Consider the following 17,265-nt stretch of genomic DNA (forward strand, 5'->3'; position numbering starts at 1 on the left):
CTCGCGTATAGAAGTGTTGATTGGATACATCTTTGATATGATATGTGGTAGCCCGGAACCGTGGTAGCTCACCAGTCCTCCTCGGGCTAAGCAGAAAGCGGCAATGCAGCGCTCCTTGGCATCTCACATGATTATTCAAATGTTATGTAAATATTCAATATATAAATATATCAACTAATAAGAATACATTTTGACCAAGATATTCTCCAAGCAGCAGCTTATCAAATGAGAATTCCAGAGTCAGAGAAGAAAAAAAAAAGTCGACCTAACCCATACAAGAGCCGATGATAAGATATGCGGTTCAAAAACCCTCCTAATGATGTCACCTGGTCAACAAGAAAAAAAGAATCATAAGTCATTATCCAAAATCCAACCAAAGAATAGGGCCAAAAAGCTCATATCAAGAGACAACACCAATGCTCAATGTACAAACCGACCCCCGCATAGACACATGGTATGGTATAACGCCATCGAAATGAGTTGATAATGCACAGTCCTAGCTGTTTAGTCACAATTCAAAAATGCCGTATCATGATATAAAAATAGTCGATTATATGATATTTGCAATAGTCATGCGTGAACTGGATGGGCTCGAACGTGGAATCGCACTACCGGTGCTTGTCATCGAGTCCGGACTCAGCTTGTGTTGTGGCTCGATAGGCCGTGGAACAACCGCCGGGACTTCTCTTCGTTCTTGATTGCGTCGATGCAGCTCGTTTGCAAGATAGTCAACCGTACGCTCCACCCAATCCCATCCTTCCCAGTCAACATCCCGGTCGGATCCATGCCCGCCATTTTGGGCCGTTAGATTCGGGGATGTTTGCGATGGTATCGCTTCCAGTTTACTCCCTGTCTCGCTACCTTGCCAAATCCAGCTGCCATCAGTCGTGCCTTGCATATCTCCCGACACATACGCAATAATCTCTTCGTCCTGGTCCAGCGGTTGACTGTTGCCGTGTTGCAACCGTTCCAGAAGACACTTTAGGAAAAACGAAACATAACGACCGTGAGAGTTCATAACGACGTGAGAATTTCCAATGGCTTTGCATGCTTGTATGCAAACCGATGCAGTCGCAAAATCCTCTCGAAAGATGAGAACAAGCAAGCAACGCCAGATGTGAGTACATAGGAGCGTCGTTGCTGAAGACGCAAACAGCGTCTGCCAATCCCCCCGGGTGCTCGTATAGGTTGAAGATGCAGACGACGGATGCATGCAGCGCTGAAGAACTCGAGTCGTATCAATGGCAATCGCAAGGCAATGATCAAATGCAGGATACCGGATTTCCGCAGGGCAATGTGGTGAAATGTTATGACGATGCAATATTAGACGCGCGTTCTGTAGGTAAATGATTGGTGCGAGAGAGCTAGGGTCGAGATAATGGTCTGATTTAGGGTGGTAATTGATGGGGAACGTAGCGAGACAAGCGTTGAAGTGGCGATCAAATATTTCGAGAGTGGCCGCACTAATCACTGGCGATTTCAATGTCTTGGTTAGTTGGCCAATGGAGCGCACGACATGGATAATGGCGAGCAGAGGGTTCGTTTGTGATCCCTCCGGCACACGGGCGGCTTCTGATATGAACTGCTCGTCAACGGGACACGGGAGATCAACATCACAATCCTGATCATGGATTGAGATGGGTTTGCCTAATTCCAGAGACAATAACCTGTTCAGGTTAGAAAATCGTACCTTCCAGAGGTTTGAACACAGACAACATACCTATCCCATGCGTAGATTCCCCACCAAAGCCGTTTCCTCATTTCAGCTTCGACCGCGGGCCAAGGGCCAGATTCCATATGCAGGCCAATGTCCTGGGCGATTCTGACTGCTGTACCGAGCCACACCCAACTAGCGGATCTTGAATTCATTTCATAAAAAGCAATGCTGGTGAGGAGAGCCACTCGGGCTTGATCAAGGGTAAAGTCGTCTAACCAGGTATCGGCTACAGTTTGAGAGGTCAGGAGAAATTCTCGGGTTTCCTTCTCCTTGTTCGGTTCGAGCGTGTGCATAGAACCGCAAGCGAAAACGCCGAACAAGACCGCTGTCCACTCCCGCCGTGCCCCTCGTAAGGTCCCAGCCTGGTAGACTTGTTCATAGTCGACCGTAAAGCTCGGCCAGTGAATGATGGGCAACACAGAATGAATACAGGCGTGAAACTGGCCGAGCAATCGATCAGCAACGGGCTTCGGGGGAAGCACCGGCGCGTTTTCTGCAATGACGTTGGATGAAGCAGCTTGTCGGTATGGTGGCGGCACTTTGATTATTCCGCGGCCATATTTGCGGATACTAGAGCGTGCTCCAGAGAGGTCCTGAGGCACTGGCGGACGATTCCGTCGGGGAGGTCGATAACCAACATCGGGCAGTTTCAAGACCGGCTGCCCGCTGATATCGAAATCAATGTCCATCGCAGTATCCGGTCTCATGACCCCGGAGCGAAGCTGATGTAGCTGTTGCTTGGTTGAAGTTAATTGCTTTTCCAGATCCTGCACTTGCCTACGAGTGAAAATTAGTTAGTAGTCGTAATACAGAGCAGATGACAAGGCCGTTGAAAAGTTGGCACGTACTTGATGGAAGACATGCGCCTATTCGTTTCCTTGGTAAACTGGCATCGAACCTTGCGATTCGAGCACTCGGTACAGCTGGATGACTCGGAGGCATCGCACTGGACTGGTTAGATGGCGATCGCGGCATGAACAAGAACAAGACAAAGGACTCACCTTGACTTTGCGCTCACGGCAGGCATCACAGCTAGGGTCTTTTCGCCGCTGGCGATAGGCTCTCTTTTGCTGCGGCTGACCGGGGCCGCCAACAACAGGAAGCAGCGACGGAGCATCAGGCAGCGATCCCGTTGCGTCGGTCAGGATCGAGGCGCGGTCAGCGGGAGAGCCCGAGGCCGAGTCGTAGGAATGGGCATATGGAGATGAAGTCGGCATGGACATGATCTGGGAGGGCGGGGGATGGAGCAGATGGGCCATCTGCAGTCCGCTGCCCGGCCTACTTGGCGGCGCAGCAGCCAGAGCAGACGGAGGGGGGAAAGGCCCCTGCGGCGCCAGAGACGAAGCCATTGACGAGGTGGGCTCGTACACCGGCAGGGTCTGGCTCGACGACTGACGAGGATATGTATTCATCGTCGCAAAGCGGGTTAGCTCACCGGGTTCACCATGTATGTCGAGGTGTAGACGGCGACTCCGGGAGACGGCAACAGAAGCTGCCAACGCCTGCGCCGGTGAAGGATGACAAGCAAGAGAGCGAGTGAAGGCAACGAGCGAGAGAGAAATGAAGAGAGAGAGAGAGAGAGAGATAGAAAGAGAGAGGAGGAAGAAAGAGCAGCAGCAACGAGAGGAGGGGAGGCAAAATGGCGGGCGGTGAAAGGTGGATGGAGGGAAAGAGCGACGGGCAGGTAGGGCCAGGTCTAGAAGAGGAAGGAACGGGCCAGCATCAATCAACCAGCAGAACCAGAACCAGAACCAGAACACGAACAAGGACAACAATAGGGCAGGCCCGGGTTTGAATACCGACGAGAGCCAGCCAGGATTTTTCTTCCTGACTCGGCCACGGGTTCAGGGCGTGGTGATTGGGCGCGTTCTATGGTGGTATCATGTATGGGAATTAATAGCTGGCAGCTGGTAAGCGAGGCGTATTTTTAATTATACTCCTCTTACTCTGGACGAGGAGGCGAGTCAGCGGTAACAGGGCCAATACAGCCAGTCAGGGCGTCGAGATGACGTCTCGGCGTACGGAACGGAACGGTATGGGTACGGTACGGTAAGCGTACGTGAAGAAACAGAAGAATCTCTCAGCCCTGGGCCGAGCGGGCTACTAGTACTAGTAGTGGTGTCGCCACGGCACGGCTACGATCGAAGTTTCACGCTCTCGGTTGGGCCCGGGCAGCTGAAACAAGAAAATAAGCATGGAGGCGGAGGCGGGGAGTGGGTCTGGACGCTGGTAGTTTAGATGCGATAGAGGACAGTAAAGAATATAATAGTACTTATGTTCAAGTAACATACAGAGTATATACGGAGATATTATTATTATTGAAAACCAATGATATGCAAACAACAAAATAACAACAGACCAGAAACAACAAACAAAACCTGTCATCACTCGCGTGCAGCCAATAGGAGCCTGCCGTCAACACAGCCACAAACCGGTGGGTCACTAGGAAATCTCCCGACTTGCGTTGCTTTTTCGGTACAATCCTTTTACTACTTTACAGGGTATACTTTACGGGGTATGTTGTTATTATCATACTATCAGCGCGCATACTTGAAATACAGAGTACGTATGTCCACGTTGACTAGGTAAATTACGCATCTCGGCGACCAAGCACGGAGTACATGAATTATTGATAGTCCCGGAGAAGGGGGACTATTAATTAGCATACATATGGACAGCCAATCGCTACCGCACACATGCATCAGCAAGGAATCGTTGATCATGCCCATCCTTTCCTCGCAAGGGGAGCCCCATGTCTGCGATCTGCACGCAATTGCCAATTCGCCGCCGACGGATCATTCCAGGGACTCTTCATTCCACATCTTCCAGTTTTGTCCGTCCAATCTATCACTGTCGGTATCGGTGATGAATGGTAACTGTAGTATGTTATAAGTATAAAAAGTAATTAAGTATCATAATGATATGCTCAAACTCTAATTAAGCAAGGCGCGTGGATGTGGGCCTGTCCTGTCCGGCCCGATCACCGTGACACAAGATGGCGAACGGTAAGAAACCTTGCGCTTAGAAGGATAATAATAATGACCAGGAGTCGGTGTGGTGATAATATGATCATTGATGATAAAGTGAAAAAAAGCACCTGAAACGCCCGTCTCAAACAAGCCGGGGGAAAAAGCCACGAGGCCGGCGATTCCCCTTCCGGACTAGCGGATTACCTATTCGGGCTAGCAGTTTGGCCCGAGCATCCGAGGGCGGAAGTAGGCTCCGCCGCCAATCATCAGCCGAGGCATGATTTTATTACATAGTACTGTACTCTGTACTCGGAAGTGATACATACCCCGTGCCTACTCACAAATACGGGGTGTTCAGAGGTCTGTTGCAAAAAAAAATGAAAGCCAGATCTGGAGAACCATCAGGGATCTTCCGTCTTCTGCACGGCTCGTTGCCGACGAGAGACCATCACCCGCTTTGGTCATAGCGCCCGCATGTTCCTTCCCGTGTCTGTCACGTATTGTAAATTCCGTAATTTATTACACCAAGCATTCTTACTACCACTCGCCCATTCATTCATTTATTTTTCATTAATTTTAAGTTATTCTGTACAATGTATACTTTTATATCTCCTCTAGAATAAAATAATTCGCAATCAAGCAAAACAGGCACGTTATCCAGCGGGCGGTTTGGCCCCTCGTGATATCCCGTGATATCAAGCCGCCAACCAAGCTAATCAATAAGCCCGCCTCCGGCTCTGGTTAGCCGTAACTTTTAGGCATGGACACCCGAGCAAAACTCGTGGTTCGGCGCCAACCGATTGACGGTCGACTAGTTAACGGTAGGCTCGCCGCCTTTCTTGGCTTCAGACCTAAAGGTCACGGTACCCGAGCCCTTATCTGTATGACAGAATACAAAGCCTTACGTGATATTATCATAGACCCTGTACGGTGTATCTAGATGCCATTTGCATTCATATAATCACCACCCGACTTGGGCCACGTGCCGTCGGCATTCGACTACCACCCCGAGTCCAATTCCCTCTTCCGATTCCGGGTACCGACTAATACTAATGCCAATACCAATCAGCCGATTGGCACGTACCAAGTACTACTAACTACAAGTCAATAATGCACTCCGTAAAAGCGTAAACTAGGTGTTGAAATTTGACAGCACATGCAAGAATTGGTGCATAGTTCGGCCCAATGTGACCGTGGCCCGCCCCACTTTGGTGTCACTCTGGCGAGCCGCTTGTGAGTCGACAATAGGACAAAGTTGTATATGAAATTTTAATATTAAGAGTTCTCGCTTCGAGCTATAAGCATCATTTTCTCCATACATGCACCATTACTGACCATACATATGCCAATGTAGGCTAACCATGCCGTTCTCGTATTCTCACGTCGTATTGTTCTTTCTTGTCGAAAAGTTTAATACTAATCTGCTGATGTGATTTATTCCCAGTTTGGCGATCGATTCTTCTCACCCCCAATCATGCCAACCCGGGCAGCCCGGGCATTCCCTGGTCTTGCTTGCATCTGCCTATATTATTGCATGAATTATGGACCGGGGGGTGGTTCATTCTATTTTGATGACCTATCATAAAACCCACTCCGAAAGGGAAATACATTTTTTTTTCCAACTTTCAATCATATTTCCCTCTCGTTTAAAGTTCGGCCCTCCTTTTTCGGACCCCGCAAACTCTGCATCAATGCATTCTGATTTGCGTTTGGGCCAGCGGGTACAAGCTTTTCTTTTTTTGACCTCGGTTGATTTTCTTACCGCTATACTCCGTATGGGGTACGGAGTATTAACCTTAGTTTATCCCGGAAGGCATGAATATTGATTTTTTTTTTTTAAAGTACATGTATGTAGAGAGGGCTTGCTTACATATCCAACTTTGAAGATAGAATTAGTGATTACATTAATATGCACTGGGCTATTGGCTAAACCGCCCCCAGGAGAAAGATGAAATTTTTTTTGTTACCTCTGTACCCTGTAAAATAAATCCCGACTAGCGTCCAGCACTGCCTCAATGTCTCCATCTCGGTCCACGTTTTGGATCTGAAACGAGAGTCCATCCAACCGAGCCCGACCGAAGGGGAAGGTCAACACTTTTTTTCTTCCCCTGTTAATAACCTAATAATAATACTCCTGAACCGCAACGGCGCAAACACTGGACCCTGGAAACACGGTGGCCAATCACGTCCCTGCTTCTACTCAGTTCTGGATCCGGTATAGTGCGGGTAGACAGACCAATCAGGACCCCGGATAATCTCTCCGCCGTCACCTGACAGCTCCGCATTGCCAGGAAGGGAAAAGCAGCCGAATGTGCCGAGCCTTCCCCGTGCATATACATTGATACAATTTACATCCAATTTATACTCTATTCTTTATTTATAATTATTATTCCTGTACAAATTAACCTCGTAATCTAAATCTTCGAAACTCGTGGAAGCACAGTCCGCAACGCCCGCGGCGACAGCCCAACAGCATCTCCCCGGCCATCCACCTCAAACAAAAACTCATCTACCCCGACATTCCCATACACCTGCGAGTCTACCTGAAACCAAGTCGTGCACGGAACATCGCTCGACGACGACATATTCTCAAGCTGCTGGATTATGGCAATGAATGAAACCTGCCCCGAACTCTCCAATCCCGTAGGATACAGTCGCACAGACGGCGTTGACGTATAGCCCGTGAGCGCCTCGATAGTGGCAATCATATCAACCGAGTCATTGACCCAGTCTTCAACCCTGAGTCCCGGGCCGCCATCAGTTGTGATGCTGATTGAAGAATTGGGTTTGTTGTTGCTGCCATGGTGTGCATAAGTACCGGTGAACCGCACAACTGCTTCCTCCTTGGCCGCTGCATCCAACGCCGGCACCAGCATTTCCATCATCGCCTGCGTGAGCGTCTGCACTACAGCCGTGGTGTCGTTCCCAGCAGCAATAATTGTGAAACCCACCCCATGGTCTGGGGAGAGTGCCGTCATGCTCGAGTAGCTGCCCAGGTCGCCTGACTTGGTATACACGTCGACCGCGCGCGAGGTAGGAATGGTGTAGATCTCCCAGGGCGCCCCAACGGACGCGGTCAGCGAGCCCGTATGCGTTGCCGGCTTCATCCATCTTCGCGTCATTGCCGGTGAGAGTAGGGTACTGTTGAGAACGGCTCGGCCGAGTTTTACCATATCCTTGGTTGATGCGTAGAGGCCACCGGCACTGTACATGTTGTTTTTTAGCAATGGAGCTACCAGAGCTATCAGAGAAAGAGAAAGAAAGAGCTTACGGTGCTTCGTCGCCAGTATTTAGTGCCCAATAGCTGGTGATAGCGTCCCATGGAATAATACCGTACTTGTCCGCTGGAGCCGTGCTTGTGAGATGTTCCAAACCAAGAGGTTTGACGAGGTCCCTGCTGAGCAACGTGTCGTAGGTCTCGTTGGTCATCGCCTCCAAGGCATAAGCGAGAATCTGAAAGTTGGCGTTGGAGTAGCTGGGCGCATATGCCGTGGGGAAAGTTGGGTGTGCCTGCAGAATACCTTGTAGGTACTCTTTACGTTTACGTTAGTTTTGATGTTATGAACCTGTTTCAGGACAAGATACTTACGGGTTCTGTTACAAGCACCTGCCGCAAGAGTACCACATGGGGGGACTTCTGAGACCTGAGGGAAGCCATCTTGCGTGAGGTCAAGCCCCAGGGTGATGAGATCTCCGAATGCATCTATCCAAATGTTCACATAAGCCTTTGAAAAAATAAAACCCGAAAAATGAAACCTACAGTCGCGGGCGATCCCCGATAGCTGACTTGCCAACTCAAAAAGCGTCACTTCGCTCCAATCCAGATGGTTAATCCTATTGAAATCATCGCCAATCTCTCTGGCCGCGTCTGCAAGCTCAGGCACCCATTTCACAACACGGTCAGACAGGATTGCATCGCCCTTTTCAATCAATAGTAAAAGCACAGTCCATAGTTTAGAGGCACTGCCGATTCGGAAAACGGTATCTTCATCGACTTCGGTCACACCAGTCGTGGCATTCTTGGTCAATGGAGAGGTATAATAGTACTCAAACTCGGGTTCAGTGTTGCTTGTCGACCAGATCTGCACCGAAAGCGAGGTTGTGTTGCTGACGTAGGTGGAACCCAGAAGAGACGAGTTTCCGGAAATAATCGCGTCGAGAGAAAGAGATATGTTGTGCTTAACTGTCTGAAACGCTGTGTCGTTGCAGAGGGTCTTTGGGGAAGGGTATACTGCACCTAAAAAGGGGCAGTAGTTGAGGGACGTCGCACCAGCGACACAGAAAAAGGGGACAAGTGTATAGATTGACTTCATTTTGTTGTTGTCTGTTTTAAAACGCTTCAATGATATTTCAATGTTAATAAGTGAAAAGTCCTGGCAGCGATTTCTCTCTGGTTTTATAGTACAATCATCGTGGGACCTCCACGAGGCAGCATTATTCCAGATGACAAGTTTAATTAAGCAGCCTGTCAAGCGTCCCAAATGCTAAAATAAACATCCAACTAGTCTCTTTATTTTTCCCGACATGTTCAATCAGCGTTCAGTATTCGAGGCTGAATCCTGGACTGTGCACACACTACTGGGTGGCTAGTTAGGGCTGTCCTTCGCGGGCCGTGATTGGCTGTGTCGTGATAAATCTGATTGCTGCGCGCTATTTATGGAAATCTTATATTTCGTATACCTTAGTCTAATTAGTCTATTTAACGCTGACCCGCGAAATCATCATTAGTTTTTAACTATGTTATTGTTGATTATTTGGGGAATATGGATATTTCAGCTCATAATAAATGACTTTGGACAATCCTATCCTACGTCAACCAACCAACTACTAACCCTAGGTATTTGGACCCCATATTATTTTACTTTTGTTATATTGTCTGGTGATTCATCAGGTTCTGAATTTGTCATCTAAACCTGCAGGATGTAGCTTATTGTTATAATACCTTTATCACCGAGTAAACAAGTTGTTCCTATTCAACTAAAACAGCCTAATGAATAACAACGCCTAATTTCTTTCAACTGGTGTATTTGTGTTATTTTTCCTGCACCGAGCCCAATGTATTGATCAAGATCAATACAGCTGGTATAGGACGACTCTGTAAAGACCATTTGAAACAATCAATTATGCAGCTAAGATAAAACAATTCTACCCCTAGCGTCAGTCAAGTACGTACCGAATGCGATGTCCGATGCAAGTCACATTCCAGAGAAGCTAGGGATCGGCGATCTACAGTGCATGCATGATTGGAATCTCCACTCATGTCATGTCTTTGTTTGAATTATCGCATACAAAGAGACTTGTGGCGTGGCTCTTTTAACTGTCTGCAAGTTTATAGCATCTACCATTCTGAACAGGGCACTGACAATGAATACTACTTGTCCAGTATTGATGTAAAAAAACGTTTCAATAATTTGAACCAATACATTAAAACATTTTCAATATACTCCGAAGAGTACATGAAGGGAAGGAATACGACTCGTTATATGCAACAAACTCCGAATTCATTTAACCATACCCAAGCCCCGCTATGTACAGATTAAAATAGTTCAGTCTCAACTACTCCCTACTGTCCCATCGTTTCATGATCGTATCAATCATTTTGGAAAACCCCTCCATCTCTTCCTCGACGGTTGCACCCGTGACGACAGGATCAATATTGCATCCGACATAGACGGGCACGTTCATCCTGCGAGCAAGAATCTTGGCAGCCCTTGTGGCGTAATCAATGCTGCCTGGGGATGTGTAAAGTGTTGTAGAGATTGTTGAGCGGGAATTTGTGCGCTGAAATAGTTTGTTAGCTATGGCTATATACAATGGCGTGCATAGAAAATATATGAAGATAGAAGTCTTTAGATGTCATTAGGACCATCCCAAGGTCCAAAAATTGAAAAGCAAGGGCAACCCACATCAGGCATGGCATAAACAAAACTACCCATTGGCTTCACTGTTGAGCCTGCATCTCCAGCATTCGTGGTCGAGAGAAACACCATGGTTGACGTAGCCATGGCGGTCAGATGGACGTGCACATTCGTGTGCGGGGTCCTAGGCAACGGAAACGAAATCTCAATCGGCTTTACCGACGGCGAAGCCGGTTCTAGGAGAGAGGCAATAGTCGCTGGGGCTTCAGTTTCCATATTGGCTGGGCTTGTTTTTGGTGGGGAGAGACTGAAGGGTGAAGAATCATCCCCACAGGCACACAGCGAGCGAGCGATACTCAAGCGGCTGCGATATAGATACTAACCGCTTTGGGACTAGTCTACGTTAAGCTTTCCAAGATATCTGCCTCGATTATTACTGAGAAGTCCTCATCACTAAATTACCCCGAAGAAAGAGAAAAAATACTGCTATGTCAAAATTAATTATCATTTTTTTGGTGGAAAGCACCTATCCAAATATAGTTGACGCATTCTGCTCTTTTTCAAGTTGTTAACCTCTGCCGAATATCAACCTCACAATGAGTCATCCAGAGGATGAAATCACACCACACCACCCTGCCTTCCAAAAGGAATATTATTTCTTCTACGGAACCCTTATGGACTGCTCCTGTCTTTCAAAGGTTTTGAAGAGGCCTCATCGACTCGAGCTTCAACCTGCAAAGCTAGTTGGCTGGGCCTGTAAGATGTGGGGCGATTATCCTGCTTTTGTGACAGCATCCTCAGAAAATAGTAATACTAATAGCGTGCACGGCGTGGCAGGCGAAATCCAAACAATCGCGGAACAAGATTGTCTTATCAAGTATGAGACTACTGCTTATAGAATCGAAGATTGTTGGATTGAGTTTGAGCGAGGTCCATCAGTAAGAGGGAAACTTTCGTCTGGGATGGCGACCTAGAATATCTACACGAAGTTATTTTTGACTTGAGACACTAGATTTTAAGCAACGGGATATTTGATTTTTGAAAAAAGCCAGTAAAAAACCATGTTTTTCACACGTTTTGTTCATACCCCGGAAGATTCGTTTCTGTGTATGCCCTGAATAATTGAAACTTCCTAAGCACCAAAATCACCTATTGGTTCTATAATTTTGCCTCTATCGTTTATTACATCTTCCCAAGGTCTGATATATCACATCTTGTTGACATTTTATGTGATTCGCACGGCCGCCCCACCGGCAATCGTGGAATGCTGCCGATTGGCCAAGGCCTTTCTGCCGTTCTCCGTTGTCACTGGCGATTTTCACTGCAAACAAACAATCCATGCGACAACACCAGCGTGTTTAGTGGCAGTGGGCGAGATAGGCAGCTACACACATGGCGGAGGACAACTATCCCGGCCAGATGGCTGCGGCCGACGAGAACCAGAGCTGGCAAGGGGACTTTGACCCTTTCGCTGACCAAGAAGAACGCCGAGTCCTGTTCGCCGCGTTGGATTCTTTTAGGTAGGGTTGTGCCTATAGATAATCGCATTTCTAATCTTGCCATGTATGATTTAAATCCGAGCCACTAACTTCAATGGAGACAATACCGCCGGACAGCGCATCTGAACATCACACACCGCCGCCGCCAATCATTCTATGCCTTGCCCTCGGCGCACTGGAAAATACTGGCAGAACGGCCATTTTCCATCTTGGAAACTTTCAACCAAGTGGATGACGCTATAGATACAAACGCCGACATTGCCGACGCTATTCTTGAGACCGGTCTGCAGTCCTTTGGATTGCCAGCCACTCCAGACGAGAATGATGCGGGGCAGAATTGGCACGGAACTGCTACAAACACCGATGTAGGAAAAGCGCACTCGACCATCAGGCAGTTCTACCGTGACTGGAGTGAAGAAGGCAAACGCGAGCGAGAGGTTTGCTATGACCCAGTGCTAGCCGTTTTGGATCAATCACTGGCAAACGACCCCGATCGACCTAGGTCAGACATCCGTGTGTTGGTTCCCGGAGCAGGACTAGGACGCCTCGTCTTTGATATCTGCGCTGCCGGATATACAGTAGAAGGAAATGAAATTTCCTACCATCAGCTTCTAGCTAGTAGCTGGATGTTGAACCACTCGCGAGGAATCCGCCAGCACGCTCTATACCCATTTGCGTTGCATTTCTCCAACCTCTTGTCAAGGAAACAACAATTACAAAAAGTCATGATACCAGATGCACACCCGGCTTCAGCCATGGCCTTGGCCCAAAAGGAAGATGGCAGTTCCACGTTTGGCAACATGGGCATGTCCGCTGCCGATTTTATTCCACTGTATTCTCAGGAGACACAAAAAAACACATTCGATGCCGTGGCCACGGTCTTTTTTATCGACACAAGTCCTAATTTGATTCGGTACATCGAAACAATAAAAAACTGTCTGAAGCCAGGTGGTTTATGGATCAACGTTGGGCCCTTACTGTGGCATTTCGAGAACGATGACCGCCGTTATTCTCAGAATACTTCGAGGCAAACGGCAAAAAATGAAGAGCACGCATTATCACTGCAAAATAACGGTATTGGTGAGCCTGGAAATGTCGAATTGACCGAAGAAGAAGTATTCCATCTTGTGCAGCGCATGGGATTTACGATTGAGGTACGACAACCTCCGGCCGACAGACCTTATTGCGGTTATATTCAGGACCCAGACAGTATGCTACAGAACTTGTATCGGCCTTCGATCTGGGTGGCACGCAAGGCTACATAGATATGGATATAGATGGCTCAAGTATGTTCTTAGCTTTAGGATATTAGAATATACAAGTGAATACATGAGCTTTTTGAACGTCCGTATGTCAAATTTTCGCAGGCACATAAGTAGAAATATTGCCAACAGGTTGAAATAAATTCTTAGAACAAAAATGGATCACAACAAGAAAGCGGAATTACGTAGCTCCAGTAAGGCCGGGTTTCGGAACAATAGCACGAGACGCAAATCTTCGAAAAATTTCCGCAAATTATTAGAGCACGAATAAGATGACCAATAATAAGGCACCACCAACTTTCAAACATAATTTGTAAATTAACTTCCAGGTACAGCCTTCATTTTCCCTTCTCTCATATGCTTATTTTTGACAATCCAAATTTACCCTTCTTGTTTATATTACCCATAACTATCGTGGCAAGCATAGTAAGTCTTTCTATGACTGAGCTGAGTCGAGTTCGGAATTACCCCGGGTTTTCCACAATACAAATCCGCAATTTCACTCAAAGTAACCAACTGGGCCGCCAACGTATTAAATTGCATACACGTAACATATCTTGTTTTGCAGTAAATTATTGGACTAGAAGTAGGGCTCAATATTAACGTCGGAGAATGAATCACACCGGCTTATAACTATACAAGATCCTCAAGGAAAAGTATAAATACAGTCAAACGCCCGTCGTCAGTATCTCAGCTATTACAAACCACAACAAATTCCCCTATTATCCTCTCATCATCAGTTTGAAATTTCTCTTGGTCATTGAATATGCAGTGGCTTATCACAGGGTGTTCCTCGGGACTCGGTCTCCACCTTGCCCGTATGGTCCTTTCAGCTGGCCATAAATGTATTGCTACTTCACGCAATCCCGACGCAACTCCAGAATACGTCGTAGAAATAGAAAAGCTAGGGGGTATATGGGTACCACTCGACGTTTCGAGCAACAACTTGGAGAACTTGATCCAGGAAATCACGGAGAAACATGGGTTTATTGATGTGCTGGTGAATAACGCTGGCTTTGGTGATGGTGGACCGCTCGAGACATACAGGTATTGAAGCCACCTTTTTTATTTGCATACTCATACTGACAAGGAAACAGTACCGAGGCTGCAAGGTCAATAATGGAGGTGAACTTTTTCGGTCCAATGCGGCTGATGAAGGCGTTGATTCCTCATATGAGAGAACGAAAACAAGGTGTCATTGTCAATGTCACAAGCGCAGTGTTCTGGGCGGCACACCCTGGAGTTGGAATGTACGCTGCGTCTAAATTTGCATTGGAAGGTAAGTCCAACAAAGTAATGGAATTATTCAAATGCTAATAAGGTTATCAACAGGACTATCGGAATCCCTCTCCGGCGAGTTGGCTCCGTTTGGCATTAGAGTGATCATAGCAGAGCCGGGCGAGATGAGAACAAAGTTTGTTGATACAGACAAAGTTTCGCATGTTCACGTACCGGAAGCGTACAAGGCTACTCCTGCCGAATTCGTGCTGAACTTCATTACCCAACGTGATGGCAAACAGGACATAGATCCGGAACGAGTGGCAAATGCAATTGTTCAGCAAGTCGTTAGCTCGCCGAATCCAGATCCACCACTGAGGCTCCCCCTAGGTACTGAATGTCTGGAACTTCTGATTACCAAGACCAGTACTCTGTCAAAGTTAGCGGATGCTTCCATTTCACTAGCGAAGGACTGTGACTTTCCCAAGAACTAGAACAAGATTCCAAATCTTAATGTGAAATGCTTTTCTTCTAAACAAGAAATGATGAATATATCATACCAGACAGAAAATTTCTGGGTCTTGATGAAGGTAGCTAACATTAGATTAAAATATCGGCCATACCAGCAATTGATACCAATATGACGGGACTACATGTAATACTCCTTGATGAAGAGCCAGAAATAGGCTTTGCATAGGTATATATAGAACCTATATGTATTTTAAAGTTATAGTTATTAGATAATAAGGACTGACCAACTAGCCGAAGGCATCTTGGTTAGCAGCTAACATGCCGAGAATAGTAACCTAGCTATTAATAGTTAAGAGTTCAGTGTCGCATGTTGATTAGCCTATATTTTAGTTACGTAGATTTATATGTCTGGTTGCATAACATTCAAAACACCACCGACCAAGTGCAAGCTACCCGTCACGAATACATCCATTCCTCCGTGATTTCGAGCCACTGATTTGGCTAGATTTAGGGCTTCTTCTATTGTCGGCTCACTTGATATTGTAGCCTTTGGATCAAGCTTCTTCCAGATATCAGAATAGATACCCCGAAAGTCGGGGAACGGTGTTTCAGGCACTTTTAAGAACTTGTCTGGGAAGGGTTAGCCGATTTATCTGCGTATAGAGGGGTTGAAGAAAATTCTAACCAAATCTCGTGGAACCGTCTTCTCGCTCATGGTAAGTGGTAAAAATGACATGATCTGGCATAGCGTCATTTTCGAGAAGAGCATTCCCGAGGCAGTCGACAAGGGCCTCTCCATCACGTGAATCGGAAAAGTGGCTGAAAACGAGGATACGGTATCTGAATATGAGATTGATTAATCATATAATAATCATATAAAAGCAATCCTCGGTAGGATAGAATAACGTACTTGCGCGCTGCAGACATATCAGTAGTCGTATTGACATTTTTAGAAAACCACTCTGCAGCCTGTTTCAGACTCAACGTGTTGTGTGCACCGTCCAGAAACCATTGAGAATCCCCGTCACTAATGATTTCGAACCTCCCAGGCCAGGAGAAATTTGTCACTCCCTGCGTTATATCATCCGCCGTGATTGGGTTTTCGGGAGTTTTGATTTTAACAAAAGCACTGGCGAGCTCCAGCGCTAGTGAGCAATTGATTTTTTGCACAGGGACACTAAGCACCCTGTCATTGTTGGGAAGCTGTGTTTTATTGACAGGGACAAATTCCAATGTCGTCCCTCTTTCCGCGGCTCGACGGCGCATGACCTCCTCTGAAGCGGGGCCAGCCTCCTTTTGCGGCACTGAGAAGGCTGGGGCTCCTGTTTTGAAGATCCCGGCCTTGTACCAGGCGATGTCTTCAACTGTAGGACCTAGCTGTGCGATATGGTCCATGCCAAGGGATGTGATCCCGGTGACAACCGGTTTCTGCACGAAGTTTGTCGCGTCGTGCTCCCCCCCATGGTGAGTTTCAAATATCGCTGCGTCAACATTTTCATTAATGAAAGTGTGGAAAGCAACTATGGCGAGAAATTGCAGGAATCGCGGTCCTTTTTCTCGGACGGCTTCTGGTATTGATACTGCGCTTGAGGATGGAATTGTGAGACGCTCCCATACTTCAAAGAAGTATCGTGTGAAAAGATCTTCACCGATCGGCTTGTTGTTAATCTGTATTCTTTCCCGAATACAGCGCAGATCAGGAGAGGTGTACAATCCAATACGACTCGGAAACCCAGTCCGCAGGCCATGTGCCCGCAAAAAAGAACGAGTAAACGCACATGTGCTACCTTTGCCTTTCGTGCCGGTAATGTGAATGATATTGAGCTTGTTGATGTCGTCGTCCTGTATTTTTTTTTATATTGAGTGAGAAGGACGACGGGAACGTCGGTGTTGGTGTTTACGTACTGAGTGACCTAATAACTGCAACCACTCTCGCATCCCAACAAGACTCGGCACACCGCGTAAAGCATTGCTGCCATTGGGAGTAGAAGTGTGAGTGGGATTCCCTGGCTGAGGAGCTGGTGTGATAGGCCTTGCAGCGACGCCCTTTGGCCGGGCAGTGCGCCTACGGCTTTCTAGGAGTTTGAGGGCATTCTATATCCAAACTCGTCAGGCATTATCAAAGAGTTTCCTTTCTAGAAAAAGGCTTGTACCTCGTAAGTCCGCTTCATGCTGGAAGGATGATGTTTGGTTGATCTCAGTCTGATCCGCGTCGTACGCGCCGCGGCATGAAGACATCGCAGCCCCCACCTTATAGGCTACTGTGGACCC

General features: G+C 47.1%; 6 protein-coding genes across 6 annotated transcripts; 2 read left to right on the plus strand and 4 right to left on the minus strand.

Moving 5' to 3' along the window:
* Nucleotides 1-550: 550 nt before the first annotated feature.
* TRUGW13939_09086 (uncharacterized protein) lies at nt 551-3,129 on the minus strand (the record flags this gene model as incomplete). The annotated part of the gene is made up of 4 exons (XM_035492211.1): nt 551-1,667; nt 1,721-2,494; nt 2,566-2,663; nt 2,719-3,129. 4 exons carry the CDS (start codon nt 3,127-3,129, stop codon nt 551-553), a joined length of 2,400 nt encoding a protein of 799 aa, XP_035348104.1.
* A 3,971-nt stretch (nt 3,130-7,100) lies between these two features.
* On the minus strand, nt 7,101-8,999 carry TRUGW13939_09087 (uncharacterized protein; the record flags this gene model as incomplete). The annotated part of the gene is made up of 4 exons (XM_035492212.1): nt 7,101-7,890; nt 7,958-8,219; nt 8,276-8,389; nt 8,447-8,999. 4 exons carry the CDS (start codon nt 8,997-8,999, stop codon nt 7,101-7,103), a joined length of 1,719 nt encoding a protein of 572 aa, XP_035348105.1.
* A 1,243-nt stretch (nt 9,000-10,242) lies between these two features.
* On the minus strand, nt 10,243-10,820 carry TRUGW13939_09088 (uncharacterized protein; the record flags this gene model as incomplete). Its single annotated transcript, XM_035492213.1, has 2 exons — nt 10,243-10,467; nt 10,593-10,820. 2 exons carry the CDS (start codon nt 10,818-10,820, stop codon nt 10,243-10,245), a joined length of 453 nt encoding a protein of 150 aa, XP_035348106.1.
* Nucleotides 10,821-11,936: 1,116 nt separating this feature from the next.
* TRUGW13939_09089 (uncharacterized protein) lies at nt 11,937-13,308 on the plus strand (the record flags this gene model as incomplete). The annotated part of the gene is made up of 2 exons (XM_035492214.1): nt 11,937-12,064; nt 12,144-13,308. The coding sequence occupies 2 exons, from the start codon at nt 11,937-11,939 to the stop codon at nt 13,306-13,308; spliced, it is 1,293 nt and encodes a 430-aa protein (XP_035348107.1).
* A 763-nt stretch (nt 13,309-14,071) lies between these two features.
* Nucleotides 14,072-15,017, plus strand: TRUGW13939_09090 (uncharacterized protein; the record flags this gene model as incomplete). The annotated part of the gene is made up of 3 exons (XM_035492215.1): nt 14,072-14,352; nt 14,403-14,584; nt 14,638-15,017. 3 exons carry the CDS (start codon nt 14,072-14,074, stop codon nt 15,015-15,017), a joined length of 843 nt encoding a protein of 280 aa, XP_035348108.1.
* Nucleotides 15,018-15,394: 377 nt separating this feature from the next.
* Nucleotides 15,395-17,165, minus strand: TRUGW13939_09091 (uncharacterized protein; the record flags this gene model as incomplete). The annotated part of the gene is made up of 5 exons (XM_035492216.1): nt 15,395-15,624; nt 15,680-15,834; nt 15,905-16,836; nt 16,900-17,088; nt 17,148-17,165. 5 exons carry the CDS (start codon nt 17,163-17,165, stop codon nt 15,395-15,397), a joined length of 1,524 nt encoding a protein of 507 aa, XP_035348109.1.
* Between the last annotated feature and the right edge of the window lie 100 nt (nt 17,166-17,265).

Source organism: Talaromyces rugulosus, chromosome V, assembly GCF_013368755.1.
Source record: "Talaromyces rugulosus chromosome V, complete sequence".
NCBI classification, from domain to species: Eukaryota; Fungi; Ascomycota; class Eurotiomycetes; order Eurotiales; family Trichocomaceae; genus Talaromyces; species Talaromyces rugulosus.